Below are 21007 nucleotides of genomic sequence, written 5' to 3' on the forward strand. Positions count from 1 at the left end.
AAAGCAAAAAAACATTTGCGTTTTGTTTATGGACCGCAAGGTTTAGCTAGGAATAATCTCGTCGGCAACGTCGTATATATTTCTGCAGTTTATTTCCTTCGCGTGCATGTTTTTATTTCAAAGAAATGGACGTATATATCATATTGAGTACCTAACAGGTAATTTAATAAGTTCTGTTACTGGTCAATTTATTTTGCTTGTTAATGTAGTGGCTCTTTCATCCACAAGATTGTTCAAAACGCTGTTTCGCCCAGGGGTCGATGTGAAATAAAGTGGATCTGTGACTCTTTGGTACAGAAGATGTGAATTTAGCATCCGATTATACACTGGTTTTCTACAATATTATTTTCATCACCAAATGCATTTATTTGCCAAAATATCTTTTTGTGAATCTTTTTTTTCTATGAAATTTGCCCTTGATATGCACAGAAAGAGTTTCCGAAAGACACGTTTAACAAACTTAAGAAGCGAATGATGTCCACGAGTTTGGGTTGAAAATACTGGGAAATAGTATAGAAAAGTTTCTATCTGTGCGCGCACTAGTATTTACATTATTCTTAATTGATACTAAATGAATAGAAATGTATGTTTTCACAATATCACTTCAGTGCGTCACATTTGACAAACTCTTAGGTAATGTTCATATTTAACGTCATATTGGTACCCTTTCCTTTTTTAAAGTAACTTTATTTAAGTTATCTGTATTTAAGCCCCGACGTTTTTCTTTGAATACATTGATTAGCATTATCCATTTTCTTTTGAATTAATTTCATTCCAAACTTTGCACTCACACAATGAAACCTCTTCACAAAAAAATTTGGTGTGAATTTGTAACTAACTTGATACACCGTACTCACTATCACACTTCAATATCTGTTATCGGGAATGTAAGATTTCACCTCGTTTAATGGCACTGAGCAGAACTCGCGGATATGAGATAGAAGTTAAAGTTACAGAAGCGATTAAACAAACTTAATTCACAAGCAGCTTAGAGCACACAGTTAGTTCACATAAGGGTAGTCGGAAGGGTATGTGCTTGTCTTTCTTGATTTCCTCTGAATTTAGAAGGATAAAGTATCTTATCGTATTTTTGTCAATTACATTTTAGATTTCGTTCATAATGATTGAGGATACACTGATTGAGAATGAAGAATGAACTCCTACAAATAGTAGTAGGACAGAGTTAAAGAGTACACTAGTAGTTAAGAGGGTATAATTTATCGTTAACTAGGTAATCTTTCCCCCCTCTAATTTCATAACTAAAATTGCCAATGAAACGAAAACGGAAACTTTCGTAAGTAAATAAATGATAAACAGTCCTGAATAAAATGTTCAAAACATACGCGATCTTATGAAAATTTGTAGAGTGAAAGGCAGAATCGGTTAGATAGCGATCTGTTTTACAATAGTGTAACGAAATAGCTTGAACGTGCAAGTATATTTATAATTGTGCTTAAATAATTAAATGGTCATTGAGAGCTTTCCACCAGCTTGCACAACGTTTGCAGTAATTTGAACAGAATAACAATTGCTATAGATGGTATCATAAGTCTGTCCTACACATTCAAAACAGAGGTTTTTTTTATTCATTTATTGCTACATTGAAGCTTGAAATGTGGTACACAATGGAGATAGCATTATTTTTACGAAACCTATAAAAACAAGAGCAAACATAAAAAATTTCAACAAAAAACAAAAAAAAAAAACAACAACCGATAAACAAGTCATTACCAACGCACTGGTGAACTTGCCTTGTAAACTATTTGGTATTTGGTATTAAACCGTGTACAGTCACATAATGGATAGTTAAATCTGACAGAGCTACTGATTGAATTATTTATAGAATCTCCTCAAATGACGGTTTAAATCGTCGGTCTATATTGATATTGCCTTTTTTTTAAAGATCATGCCGTATCTAACAATTAAAGTTATTTCTAGCCTTGCTCGGTCAAGGATGTTGATCCTTTTGCTTCTCTCTGACAGTTGCTATCCTTTTAAATTGAGCATTACGAAACTTAATATAGATATGCTGTGGATATACTGCTGGTTTATATTGATATTAATTGCATTTAGGTAAACCTGCATCATTTCAGGTATGTAGTTATTACATCCTGTAGGTTGAATCCTTTTTGCAATGCACTATTTTTATTGTTGTACGGTAAACTATACGTGTTTGAAGCTCATTTTTAGCAGTTGTCTTTTCTTGTTTCTAGCTATGTTGTGTGCAACGTTACTTGTACAGGTTTTATGCAATATCTCACGTTTGTAAATAATACAGCAGATGCTAATTAGCAAGATAATATTTGCATATATGAAGTCATTCAAACAATGCCTTTTCCTTTCCCTTTTCTCGATTTTTCTAACTGTCTTCCTTAACTCGTTCCATGTTCTCTTCTGATTCCATTCGCTGTACCCTGTCAAGCACAATCAGTCGGTTAAAATTTTCTTACATCTCCATATAGCTTGATAAACAAATAGTCAAATTGTTATGGTTAATTTTTAATTCGCTAGATAGTACATTGAATGCCTTTTTAGTTAATGTTGCCTTACTGGATTTAGCGCAACTTTCCTCTACAACACTTATCAACGCTGGTTGTGTTATATTGACACACACCTTAGACAACTAAGTCAAGAAGAATTCCAACGTCTAAGAACTGAACCTATAAACGTGAAAGAGTGTCAATCAAAATCTTCGTAGAATACGGACTACGGATACAAAAATTAAGACAAGTTCATGTTATTATTTAACGGAAACGATTATTTGGAAACAGGTTCAATGAGTACAAATTCTCCTGTGGCATTGATCAAGGCCTGTGCGTATTCTTGAGTGTGGTTGAGTGTGATTGGACGACATATGAAAGAAATATGGTAGGAAACTCACTAATTTGACTAAGTATTCATTCAGCTGTTTCTGGCCGTAGCACTGATACGTTTTCCTCATTTGATTGGTGTATTCAACGATAAGAAATACAGAAACGTTTCTTAACTATTAATTTCAAAGACATGATGAACAAGCAATACCTGATGTTTATGAAAATCATGCGAACTTGGACTAAAACCAAATTGCCTGAAGCACAAAATAGGTATTTGGCTGAGAAGAATATCTGATTATAAATATCGATGAATACGAATCTATCGAGGGAGCTCATACATAGATATACCAAACTGGATTAAAGACAAGAATAGTTTTATTAATGAACAAAATGAACATAACACGTGCTTCTTGTGTGCTATTTAGTCGATTTTAAATGTCCCAAACAAGAACTACAGAGGACATTAAAATATAATTCAGACAACAATAGTCATTGGTGTGGCTGATGTCTTGTGCAAATTTAGAACACGGACAACAATGAAAACGAATTTAGAATATCTGTGAATATGTAAGAGACAACAGCAGACAACCATTCAAAGAAATTTAAAAATAGAATTTGTGCTGAGGAGAAGGGACAATTCACATGTGAAAAACAAGTGATAAAATTAAATGCAATACCAAACAAAATGAACAACTAATAAAGTGGCAGTCAGGTCAGCATTAAAATACTGAGTACGAATTATCCACAACCATTTTTAGTAAAACCAAAACTTGAATATATTTTTAATTAAAATAAATTAAATCGCTTGATAGGTTGTTAAATTGTTATACAATTTCATGGATGGTACATGAGTAAAATTATGAAATCCATACCAGATTCTGATTTACTGCAAACTGCCTTTAAATTTTCAAGTCACACAAAGAACGTTTGATATATACAGTAATTATATAAACATCCATATTTTATTCCTTATATCAAACAAACTTTCCCAAGTATAAAGTAAAACTTGCAAAAACAGAAATGCATCCAGTGTTTCCTGTTGTTGTAAATAATTAGTCGTTGCAGATTCAGGTCAATTTCTCTGTTCTGCCTGCAAATTTAGGCGGTAAAAGAACTCCGCCAGTCATTGTATAGAAGTTTGGATCACACGATGGCAAGTCAGTCTCTAACGGTTTCAAAATCCGAAACTTCTGTAGAACGGAAGTGACGTAAAGAAAAACTATATCTTGTATAAGAGAGTCTCCCGGACATCGTCTCTTGCCTCTCCCGAACAATGTCACGCTGAAAAAGCAATGAATCAATAAACCAGTCAATAAATTTTCTGTTCTTTCATTTACACGTATAAGGTTAATTTAAAAGGCAGGCAAGCCACGGAGTAGACATCATTGTCTATATCGGATATAAGAGTTATGACGTAATTTGCAACTACAGGGTATCCAGTGGCTTTCGTAGCATGCCCCTCAGAACTGCGGTACAGCTTCCATAGTGTCTACTATACTTAAGCTTTTTTTTCACATGGAATTTTCTTGATAAAGTGAGAAAAGGGATTGGCGCCATTATTTTGGCAAAGAATAAGACAATTGGAGAGAAATGTTCCTATGTAGATAGCTAAAATTTGAATTATAAATGATTTTAAAATCGTTGCAGGGCCCAGTTATGGCCCGGAGACACACCCCTAAAATAAAACTAAGAAAAAATAAGAAATCCCTGTATTCAATATAACAACAGGTATCTGTTTTTAACAAACAAAACCCCATCAAACTATTGCTTTGAATTTACTTGACACTATGGCTAAAACACGGTTGGTACATTTTTGTACATATGTGAAGTTAATAGAATTGCATTGTTTAAATCAGTTTACAATGATGATGCACTCTTCGAAAATGACAATATTTTTCAGCCTGAAGGAATTTAATGTGAAAGTAAGTGGTTTCAATACAAACTAGACTAACAACCAGTTGGGAACGTCTTTTAGAAACGGCTTTAAAGTATGGTGTCCCATCTTAACCAAGTCTCAAAGCAATTTGGAGTAAAACACATTACAACTTTTATTCTTAGCAGACATCGTTTTAGTTTCATATTTAAGTGAAAAGTTCAGAAAATTATATGCAGTTTTTCTTCTGCAGGTTTGATTAAAACAGTTTTATATTTTATAAAATACCTGTATATTTTCCACAACAGATAACTATTTTATCTGTGAGCCAAGAAACATGAAAATACTCTTTATTTTTAGTAATACCATGACATATAACTGTCGACAGAAATGGTGAAAATATACGGCACGTATTAGAAGAGCGTCTAACCAAAAATATAGCCTACTATAAAGAATCAGAAAATTGAATTGCAATAATTTAAAATTGTACATTTATGCGGTATAATATTTTTAAATGCCGCCGGTGTTCTATTTGTACCAACTTTTAAATATCGCCAAATACGGCATTGAACTCATAAAATTCTTGTTTCAGTGTAATATTTAGTTTCGACCAATCAAAACTGACTTTTCCTTTGAAAGGTCATTTCAGATTGGCTTATTATGGAAACACACTATCAAATTTAAGTTCTGATTTTTTAATATCCAGGTCTGGCTCTGAGATGTTATTAAATAAATATTGCCGTACTTAAATGTCGCAAATATAATTATTAAATGCCGTCATGTTTAAATGTCATCTGTATAGTTATTAAATGTCGTTGTATTTACATAACACTGATATTGTTAGTCCCTCAAAAGATGTATATGTCGTGTTAGAAACGTGTATAGTTTGTTTTTGTTAGCTTCTATTATTAGTAGTAGCAGTAGTAATAGTAGTAGTAGTAGTAGTTACATACACTTTGAGTGGGTGAAAAGAAGTAACTAAGAAAGATTTTTTTAAATAAATGAAGTTTGAAATGCCCAATAAATGGTGACGTCTAGCAACACGTTTAGCGTAATTAAGGTATGACGACATTACGTAATGATTACTGCGCTGGTTAGGCAGGATGTTATTAATAACGACCCGGACCAAGTTTGGCCAACATGACCTAGAATTTTAAGTTTTGAATTTTAACTATATGATTGGTTAAAACTGACAGACAAACTGGACTGCTTGATTTAAGACTCAAGGCAAAGTCCACAATTAACTTCTCTCGGTAAAACTCCAGTCCTGGAAAATATTTTGGAGGAACTTATGACCAACACAAATCACGTGCGTATTTAATAAAAGATAATGTAATAGGTTAGAATCGGGACCGAATAAAAATTAAAATATTCTTCAGATATATTAAACAAATACAGTAAAAATAGCCTAAGACTTCTGGTTTTCTTTGAATCATTCTTCCTTTTTTCTTTCCTTTTCTGTATTTTCTTTTTTAGTACGTTCTCTACGACAGGTTTTGTGTAAGAAATAAAATGCACGAAAGTAAGATTAGCAAAGCTATGTATTAACAAAACAAAAAATACTCATTATGAACATCTCAACACGATTTTGACAGAAAACTATATTTAATATTTTCGTCACATTCAAGCACAATGAAAATGAAATAAAACAATTTGACCTCATTTGGGAACGGCGACATTTCGTAACATCAAAGGTACATAATTAAGCGACCTGCCACGTTATAAGAACCGGATATAATTAAGTACCATCGACTTTTAAGAACGTATAATACTGCATGCAACTATGGTATCTCATTCACCCTCACCGACTGAGGGACTCGTACAGTTTTATAACACTCCATATCATGAGTCAAGTGGTATCTAAAATTTATTAATAATTCTTACTTTTTTATGTAAGGATGGTCGGCCGGAACCAGATTTCCGCGCTTGTCCAGAAATCTCTCTGGCCGGAAGTTCCAAGGGTCGACAAAAACGTTGGGATTGTGCTGGATAAACCAAGAATTGATGAAAATCTGTAATGTTAATATTAAGAAAATTACCCAATGTATTTTAAATATAAACTGGGCTCAACATGTACCTAATCAGCTGCTTCTAAACCAGAACTATACATATAGGTTCATCTAAAAAATAGTAAATTTTAATGCGACTTAACAGTTTTCTTGGCGGCTGGGATAAATAAAGGAATGATTAAATCGATAGATTCTTACTCCACAACTGTAACTATGGGTAACGTTTAAAAAATTACTAGAGCAGATAGATTCAAGCGCAGACCGGGTTTCAAGGCAATGTAGCCTGAGGTCATTTTTTTCTCCATTAGTTTTGAGGACCGTAAGAAAACAGATGCTGTCACACGTGCATGGTTTTTCTTACTTCACATTGGTGTGATAATTATGAGCACGCAGTTTGAAGCCATAGATCAGCATATCATGTCACGTATATGTGAGAACATGCAAAGATATGATTATGTTAATGTTGTTGACAGCGTCAATTTACGAAACAAACACGTGCCCGAGGATAGGGTTTAGTATAACCACAACACGTTCTAATTGGCTAATTACTCGGTTTGAGAATTATCTTCCCAACACTGTCAGTAATCAACAAAAAATCAGTACAATCTATCGATTTTATAAGCTGAAACTTAGATGAAAATAGATGAAAATATCACACAACCTAGGTCCCAAATTCGCTCGTCTCAGAGTGACCACTAACGTCACACAAGTAGTCATGTATTACAATTGATTAATCTCTTAAAGTCAAGCACCAACCTTATTCTTGATTCCCATGCCTGACTGAAAACAGATCCAGAATCGATGGTCTGACTTTAAACCAGCTACTCTCCATCAAGCTAAAGGTAAGACGGAATCACTCATCCCATAACATATAACAACAGATATACGATCTTAAACTGCATACTATTCAAAACAATTGTAATTAAAGGTTATCGAGCTACTAAGGCTGCAAACGATTTCTAGTGTACCAATTAGAGGTGGGCATTCACATAGGAGCATATCAAGCAAACAGAATTTAAAACAAGGCGATATCCACGTCACAGTTAAACCGACTTCGTTCTAGCTGCCTTCACCCGGTTCCTACATGGTCGGATATAACGTTATATCTGCTGTATAACGAGTAGGTCAACAGCTGGTCAAACCAACGCGACACTCCTGCTACCACGACGAAGGAATCGTGTGTAGTGTGATATGTATTCTGTACTGGCCGTTCAACATTTTTTCTCACATAAACCGTCATATAATGTCAACATCCAAATTCCGACGTGTATTGCACAAATTGAGCATTTGCGTGCACAGAATGAATTTTAAAAAATATAACAGTCTATTTAGACCCGTCGCAATGCTCAGTGCATAGCAGCTCAGCTAACTGCTTATTCCGTGCAGCACAATGCTGTCTTAGAGAGTCAACTCGTTTGTCAGCATTTGGCCATAATAAACTTAACCATTTAATCGCCGTTGGGACACAGTGGTAGCTCACCCTTTAATGGCCAGTATAATAACCATGTCATAGATTTATAGCAAATTAGTCTTCTTATTGATGTAACTGAAATTACCATCATTGCCTAATTACTAATTAATTCTGCTGCTAATGATTACTATCCAAATCCATGCTCACGCCATCCAAGGATCTTACTGTAATCGCACAGATTCGAAAGTAATGTTGGTCTACGAGTTTGCGCATGTCCAACCATATATAGCCTGTCGCAAATTCACGAGTACTGAATCGGAAGGTAAACATTACACAATCATTGTGTTCTTTTAATTTGCTCATCAAAGATCATGAAGTTTCAATAATGTGATCTCTAGCTCAAAGCTTAAATAGTCTCGTATATGCCAATTAGCATAATATACTTTGAGACGATCTCGAGCGCCATCGACTTAAAATTATTCAGTTCCACCTAAACTTATACCACATACATAGCAATACAGCGGTATTTACTTTTTAAAGGCTATATCTGCTCACCTTTAGGTGGAGACTAAAAATAAATATCGTGCATACAGTGAAAGATATTGATCTAATCATATCTTATAGTTAAACCACCGTATATAACTTCAACTGCGAGTACGCATTCCATTTACGTGCCATGGGTGATAGGCTGTATTTTCTTCCAAATGAAACGATGAGTTAAAAAAATGATCGCATATTGTCGCAAAATGCTATCCATGACCCCACCTCTCTAAGCGTTTTGTAACAAGCCAGTTGTCTTAATTTTGTTGTTGGTGTGGGGTTTAACGCCATTTTTCAGCACACGATTGGCTATACAATGCGGCCAGTATTGTAATAAGCCAGGTGTCTTAAAGCAGCCATACTGTGTGATTTTGGTTTGAGGTCGTTGTCCCTCCATTATTTTAAATGACCTTAAGACAGCATATATTATCACTGAAGGGTTATAAAATGTACTAATACAAATAAAAAATTCTCTGAGCGTACAAATTACCACACATTGCGTATTTTTCCATGTTTCGTATGCCTCGTATTAAGTACTCCGCTACAAGACTAACCAATCGAGATAAACCGATTGTACTAGTTACTGGCCTCTGATGTTGACTTGCCACTTTATGCCGTGTATCCACCAACTCCCAGTTCACGCTGGGTACACATTATCAGTACACAATTTTAAGGTGTAGATTGGTATTTAATGCCACGTAAAATAAAACAAGTCATAATGCAGATATAATTATTTATGTCTTTCATTACTAAACACTTAAAGGTGAATATATCCTAAGATATCCTTTATTAAGAATTTTGAAATTAATCCAAGCTACCACAATGTCCAGTGAACATGGTTCAATACGACGACTGTGCATATTAACTAGCTAATTACTTCGTCAGAGAAATATCTTTCCAACACTGATTTACCAAAACCAAACAAATAATCACTATCATCTGTTGAATGTACAAACGGATGCTTAAAATACAAACTACACACCCATACAATGATTAAATTATAATTTCACAACAAAAGTTACTAGACTAGTCAGACTATGACGACAATTTCAGAACCTAATTCAATCTAAATTTTATTGTTTTACAAGTCATAAATAACGGTGTACAGATATATGGTGCTAAATTCAGCAGTTTGAGAGATGATGACAATATTTTACGAGTTTAATTTGAATGAAACAATGTAAGTATCTACAGATTATTCCTCTGTTGAAAAATGTGGACGGAATAAAGTGTGGTCAGTGCATGTTGTGTTGCGGAATAACATTCGAAAAAATAAAAATATTAATTTGCTGATTTGAAATATATATATACTACAATATTTCAGGCTAGAAGAAGACGCAGAAACCACATTTAGCGGTGAAAACATGGAAGCGAATGACAAGAAAATATATTCGGATACATTTACTACGATTATAAAAATCCAGTTGCTTACTAAGATATCAGTCAATTGAGCCAATAAATCAAATGAAGCGAAGAAAGCTAAATATACACTGAAGTCAAAGAATAGTTAACTGAACAGTAAACTATTCATAATACTAGCATAAAACAGTCTATTTCATTAGTATTAATCAGGATTCCCTGCTGGTCACTCCACTGTTTTTCAATATATTGAAATGTGTCATAGTACATGCAAGTCACTAGAACAATCTCAATTTTTTAAAATTGTATTTGTGATCTGTCAAAAGCTTTTGATCGGGTCTGGCATAGAGGCTTATTATTTAAATTGAACGAATACGATGTTTCAGGTAACCTGATATAATTGTATGAAAGTTATCTAAGTAATAGGAAACAAATGGTCCCTTCACACGATACATATTTACGAGAAATGGTCACAAATGCCAGTGTGACACAGGGATCCGTGCTTGGGCCTCCCTTATTTCTAATTTATGCAAACGACATTACCGATAGTATGAGTTCTCTCGCCCGTTCGTTTGCAGACGACTCATCTCTACATTATTCATTCCCTTATTGAGCTGAAATAGACCTTGTCACGAATAATGATCTCATAAAACTGCATAATTGGTCCAAGCAATGGTTCTTAAAGTTTAATCCAGAAAGAAAACAGCGTAAAATTTAATACTGAACTTGTTTTTGAAAATATTGATCTTAAGGATGTGGATTATCATGGTCTTCAAGCACATCGATAGCATTTTAAAAACATCATCTCGAATAGCCAATCTTCAAGAACTAAAATACAAACTTAGCAGCCAATTTTATCAAAACTATATACAGCTTTTATAGGCCAATCATGAAATATGTCATTGTAATCTGGGATGGATGTTCAGAAAAACTGGGAAACTGCAGCGTGAAGCGGCAAGAATAGTTACAGGACTTCCAAAATACAATAGTAGCCAATCTCTCTATTCTTAAACAAGAAGGGAGAAGTCTGAAGTCTAGAAGAAAGAGACAAAACTTATTATCACTCTACAATATTAAAACAATTCAAACTCCAGGCTATCTCACTGAATTACTCCCTCCCCTGTATCAGAACAAACAAGTTTTAACCTTTGACTTTCAAATAATATGGTCATTTGCAATTTCAGGCTAAATTCCATCAAATCATCTTTTATACCCTCAACAGTAGCCTTGTGAAACAATCTCAAACACGATAGTCAATGTATCATGCCTTACACTGCTTTGAAATAGTGTTTATGTCCAAATATCGTATCTATTAAAATGATTAATTTTATTAAATGAAACATAGGTATTCTTGACACTAGATTACTACGTAATGTAAGTTCATCAAAAACTGATTTGTACCGTGTTCAACCTGTTGATACCTATGTTCGGTCCTCTGGTGGGATTGAAATCACCATGCATTTCTTTATGTTGTGCCCCAAGCATAGTAGACAACGAACTGAAATTACTTTCATCGCCATATGCAACTGTTTGTTAGATTTGTTGCTTTGGGGAAAGGGCGATACAAATGAAAAACTTATAGAATTCTACGTGTATGCAAAAATATAACCGATACCGGACGATTTCAATAAATTACTCGACCGTGATTACTGACATTTTATCCCCACCCCTTTCTCTCTCTCTCTCTCTCTCTCTCTCTCTCTCTCTCTCTCTCTCTTCAGTCATTTGTTTTTATTCATAGTCACTGATTTGTATTATGTAGCGAGACGGCTCAGTTTAGTTGTTTGTGTTACAGTAAAAATGAAAATAAAGTCTGAAAAAGGAAAAAGAAAAGAATACTTTTCAACTGATTAGAACAAGAAAATACATCTGCAGTTGAATGGTTTAATAGGACCTAAAAGCTAGAATGTCAAAGTATGTAACTGAAAACGAAAGCAGAAAATGGTTTTAAACGAAATCGATAATAACACTCACCCAAGATCAATACACATGATGCGGTTGCAGTAAGCAGAAAATAAATCGTATCAAAAAGTAAGTGTAACCTATTTGCGTATCTGTCAAGAGATATATTTGGAACACCTACATTTAAATTAAAAATTGTTGCAAAGCAATTTGAAAATGCAAACATTGCTTGCAAATGTTTAACATACTACCTTTACAGAGGGTAAACACACTATACTATTTCTTTCCTAAACGAAATACAAAAATGTGTTAATATGTTCTTCATCTTTCCATGTGAATTCAATACGTTTTACATTTTTCAGTCTGAAATATTTCTTTAATAGTTTTACAGTCTTACTCAAAACATCTTGAAAGACCTGGATACAATATGTTCCCCTATAAAATGGTGGCTTGCATTAGTTGTGTATTGGCGTAACATACAAATAGAACCTTGACTGAATATGTCTGGCTGTTTGTATTGCCCAGAATTGTGTATTAAGTTCTGTTTCAATTTCATTTTCACCTCTACAACCAAAGATTCAAAATCACAATAAATAACATGAAAATTTTTACTGGTGTTGGCACGTCTTTAACCCTCTTCATGCATTATATAAGTCAAGTTATCTGCATTGCAACATAGTCTTTTGCTTTCTTGTTCTAATGCATAGGAAAATAATTTAGCTTTTATATAAACATATTTCTATCCATCGTGTCATCTTATCGATGGTGATACTATTATTGAAACAAATATTCCAACGTAAGGGTTGCTTCGTTTTTTATAATCATTATGGCAACCATACTAAAATACTATATAGATGTCTTTGTCTTTCATTGTCTGTTACTATTTGGTATGGTCATTTTCTCTTTTCCTTTCGATCGTACATATAACCTTACATCTATATTTTCAAGTTTTCCAATATCTTTTACTTTTACTTAACAGGTATAAAATATTGAATGTGTATATATAAAGTGCATTTTGTTGGTCTATCTACATTCTTTCTTTATGTGTGTGATAAAGAATCCCTGGCAGAAAACAAACACGTTCCGTCTTTTTCACGTTGATACAGGTGTTGTTTGTTCCTAATTTGTTTAGATTAATCTATGTATTAACTTCCTCTAATCCGTTTATATCTTGATGTGTGTAATATTACATAATCAATCCTGCCAAGCATCCAACTCTTACTTTTACTTATGTCAAATTCAATTCTGTGTGGAGTATTCCAAAGAGAGGTTTAACTGCAGGCTTAATATCACCTCTATTCCATACTTTGATGGGGTGGGTGGGTCTCTTCATAAGTCTTTTCGTCAGGTCTATCTCTACTTTTGCTAAACCAAATAGTCGCTGTTTTCAAATCACAATTTTCTTCAAACATAGCCTACTGTCAATGAAAAGTTCACACAATGTTTATAATGCAAAAAGTGATACTTATTTATAATGCAAAAAGTAATACTTATTTATAATGCAAAAAGTAATACTTATTCATAATGCAAAAAGTAATACTTATTTAGTTATTTTTAATATTTTTTTGTTTGTTAAATGATGGCTATTCACACGTCTTAATTCTTTATTTTAGTTGCAGGATATATTATTGGAGATAATAATTTTCTTAATAAATGTGTTGGGATTGCCATCAAGTATCAAGATGTCGTTTTAATTTATTTAGCTGGAACTATTTACTACATTTTATTCATTTGAAAATAATTGAATACATATTTAAGATTTATTTTGCATTTTATTTTACGTTACTCATTTATTGGTTCTGGTACAATCACGTCGCTATTTTAGGAGATAGTATTACATCACTGTGTATTATTTCATGGTACACAAGTTGAAATGCTGTTATGATTTTAACGTGTGGTTTACATTACTGTTTCAAATTATGAAGCAGCCCTGATTATATAATGTATCGGGGCCCCGAGTGGCCGAGAGGTCTAAAGCGATCTCCGTTACGAATCACTGCCATCTCACCTCTGTCTGTGTGGGTTCGAGTCTCGGATTCGGCTAATGTGGGTATGTGCGAAAGCTTGCCAGTAGCTTCTCGTGGGTCAGTTTAGTCAAGATTTATTTAATAGTTTTACAATCTAGATCTAATAAAATGGTTGATGCGGTATATAGTAGGATTGTCCTTAATATTAGTGGACTGATCGATATTTGATTTTCCGCTATTAGCCAAATTATCGTTGGCTGCTCGTAATGTAACCATTAAAACTATGACAGACAATACATGGACTAAATTTCAAAGTATATAGATTGCCTAGGGAAAAACGCGATAAAATTGAGACACAGTGGGAGTGTAATGATTTTGATCTGAAAACGATGGTTTTAAATTAAGCATCACAACTCTATTTGATTCTCAGAATGGGAATGAAATTTTGTTGTGCGATTATCCAGTCTGGATTATCGGGATTACACAGATTCTCTCCAATCATTTTGCACCAATCGTCTGCTTATTCACCCAAGACAGGAGCTATGTCCACAAGAGAGTGATCTAGACGTTTGTATTCATCCTAACGTTGCTTGTTTAGGACGAAACATGAGCAATGTTAAACCTGTAGTGACTGTCATTTTTTAAATCCACCCCACCAGGATATTTGTCCGAACAATGCTAACTCTAGTTACAATGAATATTATCGTTCTGTAAATGTGATCACGTATTTCTTGACGGAGTTGTGATTGCCAGCATATGACATGGGTCACAGTAGATGCGGGATGTTCTGTGGTAATTTCACGGGTTTCTATAACAGAGTCGTACTTTCCTGGATGTGGCTAGAGATAAAGCGAGCTCCCTGACATCACTTCCATTTCGCAAAGCGATAAGTACGCATGTGTTCGTGAAGAGCAAACATAAAAGAAAATAAACGATCTTCCAGACTGGGACAGGCCTAAGAAAAGTCAAACTGAAAATGAGCCTCACGAATCATGCGTAAAGTCTGCGTAGTAGCTACATAAATTAAAGACACTTCGGTCCGTTTAAAAAATTACGCCAGTTAATAGTGTCGATAATTTCAACCATATTATTGCTAGTAGTAGGCGAGGCACGCGCTTATTGTCATATAGTAGTAAATCCGTTGAATCCAGTTGCGAATGTGAAAACAGTTTTACCAAGCCGACCCATTACAGGAGTAATAGTAATTATAAATATCTTATAATTAAATTAAGTATAGCATATAATTTACATAAGTGACATACATTGTTTGTACAACAAAAAAAAAAAACACACACAACAAAATACAGTAAACAACACCGTCACCAAGTTAATGAGTTTCAATCTTGCATACAATTGCCACTTTATACTGCTGTTAGACGTCTTATAGTTAAAATCAAATTTTAATTCAGTGCAAGAGAAAAAGACGTATAATAAAGAGACAGTAGGCGACAGACAGAATTTACCAATGCGCCTTTTGGTATTTGGAAGCCTCTAACTTTAACGTATGAGTCGCTTTTACGTGGAATTCCGAGTGGCAAGATCGAAGTGTAACGCAGTGTTTCCAATATAGTAGCCTCGGTGAAGGGCATTTTGTGTCGATCTTTCAGATTGGGTATGCGCTGTGTTCCAATTTTCTCCTGGATCTCTTTGATAACTTTGTTTTGGTAGTCAGTATGATGAACCAGGCAGAGAAATAATCCTAGAACCGTCCCAACGGTCGTGCAAGCTCCTGTCAAAGTGAGCAAAAATAAATTATTTAGCATTGGATTTCAGTTGGAGAAGAATCAAATGTGTTGGAGTCTGATAAAAGAAGTTTACAAGGGGAAAATAGTTTCCGAAACGGAGGAATGATTTATAGGAAATGAAGTAAAACTAAAATGCAAGCAGTAACAGTGAATGAATGAACTACTTCATTGCATGTCCTAGCCTTTGATGATGATGATGATGATGATTATTATTATTATTATTATTATTATTATCAACTTCATTATTAGCATCATCAATATTAGTTTCTCATACTATAATGTCCATGACTCAAAGACCATTAATATTTCTTCATTCTGGGTTTCCCCGGGTTCTTCATCCACCCAGTATACTGGTCCGCAATGTATCTTGTGATGAAAAATGGCGTTAAACCCACAACACCAAAATAAACTGCATTGTTTTCATAAAAAGCGTTTTCAAATTTAAAAAAATCGCAAGAAAATATTGCTTCAATAATCCTATATTATATTTTGCTAGTTCACAAACATACGTACCTCCATGCAATACATCGATAAGGAGCTGTCGAGCTTGTTCATCTGTCATCCATCTGTTTCCATCTTTAGCCTTCAATAGGGTCTCTGCCAATCCTCCTACTTGGTCCTGTATTTATAAGTATTGTTTTGCGTAGTAAACAAATATCGAAAATACATACTTCATTTCATATACTCTCCAAAATATAATATAGTTTATTTTAAGTTATGATCTTTTAAATCGATGCTTTTTGTGTTACAAGGTTCAGAGTTTGCTCAGAAAGTTTCTAGTTAAATGAAATCAGGAGAGATGCCATTAGCTTTATTATCATAACTGGCTGCATGAGGTTGCTATTTCAATGCAATCTATGGAGAATACAGCTGTGTTATTATCATTGCTGGGTAGAATGAAAGAGGCATTGATCCGGCTTTATGTTCATTATTGGCTATAGTGAATGAGGCATTTGATCAGGCTGTTTCAAACCTGATTCCAATTGAAATCTCTGACATGAGAGGGATTTGACGCATATCGATACGAAATCATGCACTGTTGATCTTTCGATTCACCCATCAAATCAGTGCTTTCACATTTATGAAAGTAAAAAACGTCATTCGAAACGTTTCTAATGATAACTCATCCTAACACGAACTAAAATATTTGCCAAATTAAATATCATCACAAGAAATAGAACGTTTGTCTGTTGCACAGTGGAAAGATATGTACCTTTTGTAAACATTGTTTCTGAATCAAATGCATTATTAGTAGAGTTTCCCGGTATATTCGTCCAGTTTTGGTCGATAGATGGCGCAAACTGGGGAACGTCATCAGCCAGGCGTCACGTTCAATAGAAGATAAATACAGAATGTTTTCGTTCAATTTCCACAACTCATCCACGTCTGGATCGCCATTAGACATCGAACGACCAGTTAGCTGATATGTAAAAATATTTTCATGTATATATATATATATATATATATATATATATATATATATATATATATATATATATATATAACACCTTTTTGCGGTAAACAGCTACACACTACTTGTGCTCTAAACACAAGTAGTAAATAAATCATCATAATTTAGATAATAGTTCATTTGGCGCTATAAAAAAGAGTTGGATATATGTTATAAGTATATCACAGGGTTTAAGTCAACGTCGTACTTACAAAGGGCCTTTTAGCGGTGTTTCCTGGGTGACTGAACAGAAAGAAATGGCACCAGGGCTTTATCTTTGCTTTTTCGCTAAATCCAAGGCAAGTGAGTGTGATTTTTTACAGAGAAAGAAAAATAGAATTTCAATACATTTCGAACATAATACATGTTAAAGAAATAAAACTGATAAAACAGAGAGAAAAAGTAAGTAAGATTTTCACTGCAATTATTTTCTTCATGATAAGTATGTATGAAAACAAAAGTTTCGGTACCAGACAACAAACAAATAGACAAGTACTGAAACACACATAGCAACAAAAAAAAAATACTAACAACTAATACGCATGACAAGCCATCGACATGAAGAACTATCGACTCATCAAACTTTCGAAAAAAATATAAGTACATACATATCAAAAATTATTTACGAGTCTCAAAACAGATTTGTTCATTATCATCACAACTAAAAATACACCCACGCCTATGAATGATTGCAGCTAATGTTCTCTGAATCATAGGAGGTTATTGAGTCTTATATATAATACATACTTACTTATTATGTCAATAAATATATGATAACTAATGCAATGAAATATAGGTATTAGGGGTAGTTGTTTTTCTTGTGTCGATGTTTTGTGCAACATGCCTTTTCGAGTGCTCCAATAGAAGCTAGATGTGGAACTTGACACTAAAGACAGAAAGAGAAGACAAGTAAAAAAAAGATGCATATCAAAACAGTCGGGAGAACATTCACAGAAAGCTATAAATTCTTACCAGTATCCACAAGGTAGTCAGCAAAGATTTCCGAATGATAGAAGTCAATTCAAAATCTTTTCCATTGGCGTCTTTCATTTTGCTTGTGAGGGATTTTATTTCTTCGGTGACTCTCTCCTCAAATTCCTGAGCCCTCTCGCCATTCAATTGAAGCCCATCATGCAGAACAGACCTCATGTTCGAGTGAATGTCATCTGCACTCACGCGAGCCAATATTCCATTTCCATTAAATACATATTTTCCTACGAAAGTCTGCTCTCGGACATTGAATCTGCCTGCATATTCCTTATTCGAAAACAGCTCTCTGACGACAGAGGCTGAATTAAGGACCACGATTTTCCTGGTGAAGACCCTCAGTTTAAAAATGGGACCATACTGCTCTGCCCATGTTTTACAACAGAGATGAAAGGATCTCATCGGCCAGAATATCCACGTACCTATGATGAACCAGCTCTGCGGCCCAGGTAAAGGTTTTCCATAAACGTCACGGGACCATTTCATCCAAAATAACATGGCCATCAGGACCAAGGATCCAGTTATCAGCCAAACTGTCATACTGAATTGACTGTCGTAGTTATTATGAAAAATATTCAAAGAAAAGTTTAAATACTTTTAAACCTGGAGAGAATATTTTGTAAATCCTAGCTAGAACAAAGATTTAGTCCAGTCTGCCTGTATAATCAAATTAAGAATAAGTTCTTTTAGGTAAAAACAACAACACAAAATAATTTAACATTTAAAGCTAAACCAAGTAACGTATAACAACCTTGTTGACACTGACCTTTGGTCTAAAGATCTAAAATTTGTACCGAATAATGTCTAGCTAAAGATGACACAGTGTTTCAGACTGTTAAAACGGTCTCACAGTTTCAATAAGTGTTGTAATTAAAATATACTTCGTAATCAGCTAGAATCATTGCTGTACGGAACACCTAAATGACTGGCACAGACCTTTGTGACCTTTTCCACACTTTTGATGGGTAAAAATCCCTATATCAGTCGCAATCCTTCTTTTCTAAAGATAAAATTGTCAAAGAGGATAATAACAGAACATGACACTTTACTTAAGTGGTTGAAAAGATGTAGTACCTGCTTTCTTTCCAGAATCAGAGTTTAATTAGAGATAAAAAGAAGAAATTAGGGTACCTAATCAAAAACTACCATAGACTGAGCATGTGCAAAAATGAAAGGATGGCTTATGACCAAACACTCTCGCCAGACAAGTGTGTCATAATTAGCATACAGAAGTTACATAATCGCCTTTGCCCTATCACAAAATTGAAAATTAGGTTGTACAAATGTGATTCCTAAATGTTTATTTGCTGAATTAAGAATCCATTCATTATAAGAAATATTAAAGCTGTAGTAAATGTGGATATAAAAATAAACGCTACATTTTATTCAAAGCCCATTGCAGAAAAATGTATTGCGTCAAAGGTCATGACACTTTTCACTTACACTGAACATCACACACACACACACACACACACACACATACATACATATATATATATATATATATATATATATATATATATATATATATATATATATATATATATATATATATATATATATATATATATATATATATATATATATATATATATATATATATATATACTTTTAAGACCATTTCAGCAAAGTAAATCGGAACACTACTTCAATTTTCAATGAAGAGTTTTAGACATTTTCTACAATACATTATATCAAAGGTACCTATTTAACTTCCTATTTGGGGGTGGCTAGGGGAGGGGATCACCTATTACCTGAGCAATCCAAGCAATCCAATGACCCTTATGGTACACGCACTAGCTTTACCCCCACCCTACCCTATTACCGTTAAATAATGCAGACCTTTTGTTTTTGGGAGCTAAAAATAAGAACCAAGAGCAGACCGGATATAGAAGCATATAATTAATAATTATCCGGAGTTTAGTTTCAAATCATCACTAGTTAAAATGATGACTTTAATAGGTCGAGTTGAAAAGTTATAATGCACACTGTCCAACACCATTAGATGTGAATTGTTATATAGACCAGACACTCGTTGTGAAACAGATTCTACCATCAGTATCAACCTACACATAGAGGTAACAGTAGCAAAGTTAGAGGCCATATACAATGTTAACTATCAATATAATGTTAACTATCATTATTGGTTGGATGCAATAAATAATACAATTTTATACGGATCGAATCTGTTGAGAATCAGAAAAAATCGATTGGTTGATTGTGTAAACTTAGTCCTGTAGACCTTACCTGTGTTCAGCAAATGGCAGAAATCAATGAAGGTATTCCGAACTAGTCTCTAGCTCTCTCTTAGGTTACAATTCCGTCTGCTATGTGCTGCAAAGTTTAAATCACCAGCTACGTCTTGTACAAGCTTATCATCCTTTCCTATATAAATCGAAGTACACTCGCAAGCCTTTCTTGAAATGATGCATCACTTGGGATCAACAGGCACTTTAATGCTGTTTTTGTCGATCTCCTATTATTTAGTTTGTTTGGTTTTATAAAAAAGAAGCAGAAATAGCTTCATTTGGCTACAAACGTTCCTTACGATGACCCTTGCCCTTAGAAAAATGGCTGCCTGATAAAAGTCTCTACAAAATGAGATAATATATACCAGGTTCCAGAGGACCGAATTGACATAATGGAATCCAGACGATGGATCGATCAACATTAATAATGTATATCCGTTCCGTGAATCTAGACACATGTTTTATTAATTAGATCAATTATACCTCTTATCAGCATTTAGTATTTCTGAAAATACAATTGTGAATGCGAAGCTTTTGGGGACGCTCAGAATTTCCATATCTATTGCTGATCGAGTACAAGAGAGAGAGAGACAGACAGAGACAGAGACAGAGAGACAGAGAGAGACAGAGACAGAGAGAATTTTACATGAAACTCTTTTTGTTTTAGAAATTGCTTTGTTTTAAAAGTTTTTGAAAAAAATT

At 34.1% G+C, this 21007-nt stretch overlaps 1 protein-coding gene across 2 annotated transcripts; it reads right to left on the bottom strand.

Moving 5' to 3' along the window:
• Positions 1-1591: 1591 nt before the first annotated feature.
• On the bottom strand, positions 1592-20646 carry LOC149797027 (farnesoate epoxidase-like). 2 transcript variants are annotated; one of them, XM_089961685.1, is made up of 7 exons: positions 20304-20646; positions 18042-18597; positions 16833-17039; positions 16133-16238; positions 15338-15603; positions 6571-6698; positions 1592-4094 (listed from the first exon to the last, which is right to left on the bottom strand). In XM_089961685.1, the coding sequence occupies exons 2-7, from the start codon at positions 18594-18596 to the stop codon at positions 3881-3883; spliced, it is 1476 nt and encodes a 491-aa protein (XP_089817811.1). In that variant the 5' UTR covers position 18597; positions 20304-20646; the 3' UTR covers positions 1592-3880. The 2 variants fall into 2 exon arrangements, with proteins under 2 accessions (XP_089817811.1, XP_089817810.1); XM_089961684.1 differs by having other exon boundaries at positions 18042-18606.
• Positions 20647-21007: the final 361 nt, after the last annotated feature.

This window comes from Sinohyriopsis cumingii, chromosome 6 (assembly GCF_028554795.1).
Source record: "Sinohyriopsis cumingii isolate HCF-2022 chromosome 6, ASM2855479v2, whole genome shotgun sequence".
In the NCBI taxonomy this organism is placed as follows: domain Eukaryota; kingdom Metazoa; phylum Mollusca; class Bivalvia; order Unionida; family Unionidae; genus Sinohyriopsis; species Sinohyriopsis cumingii.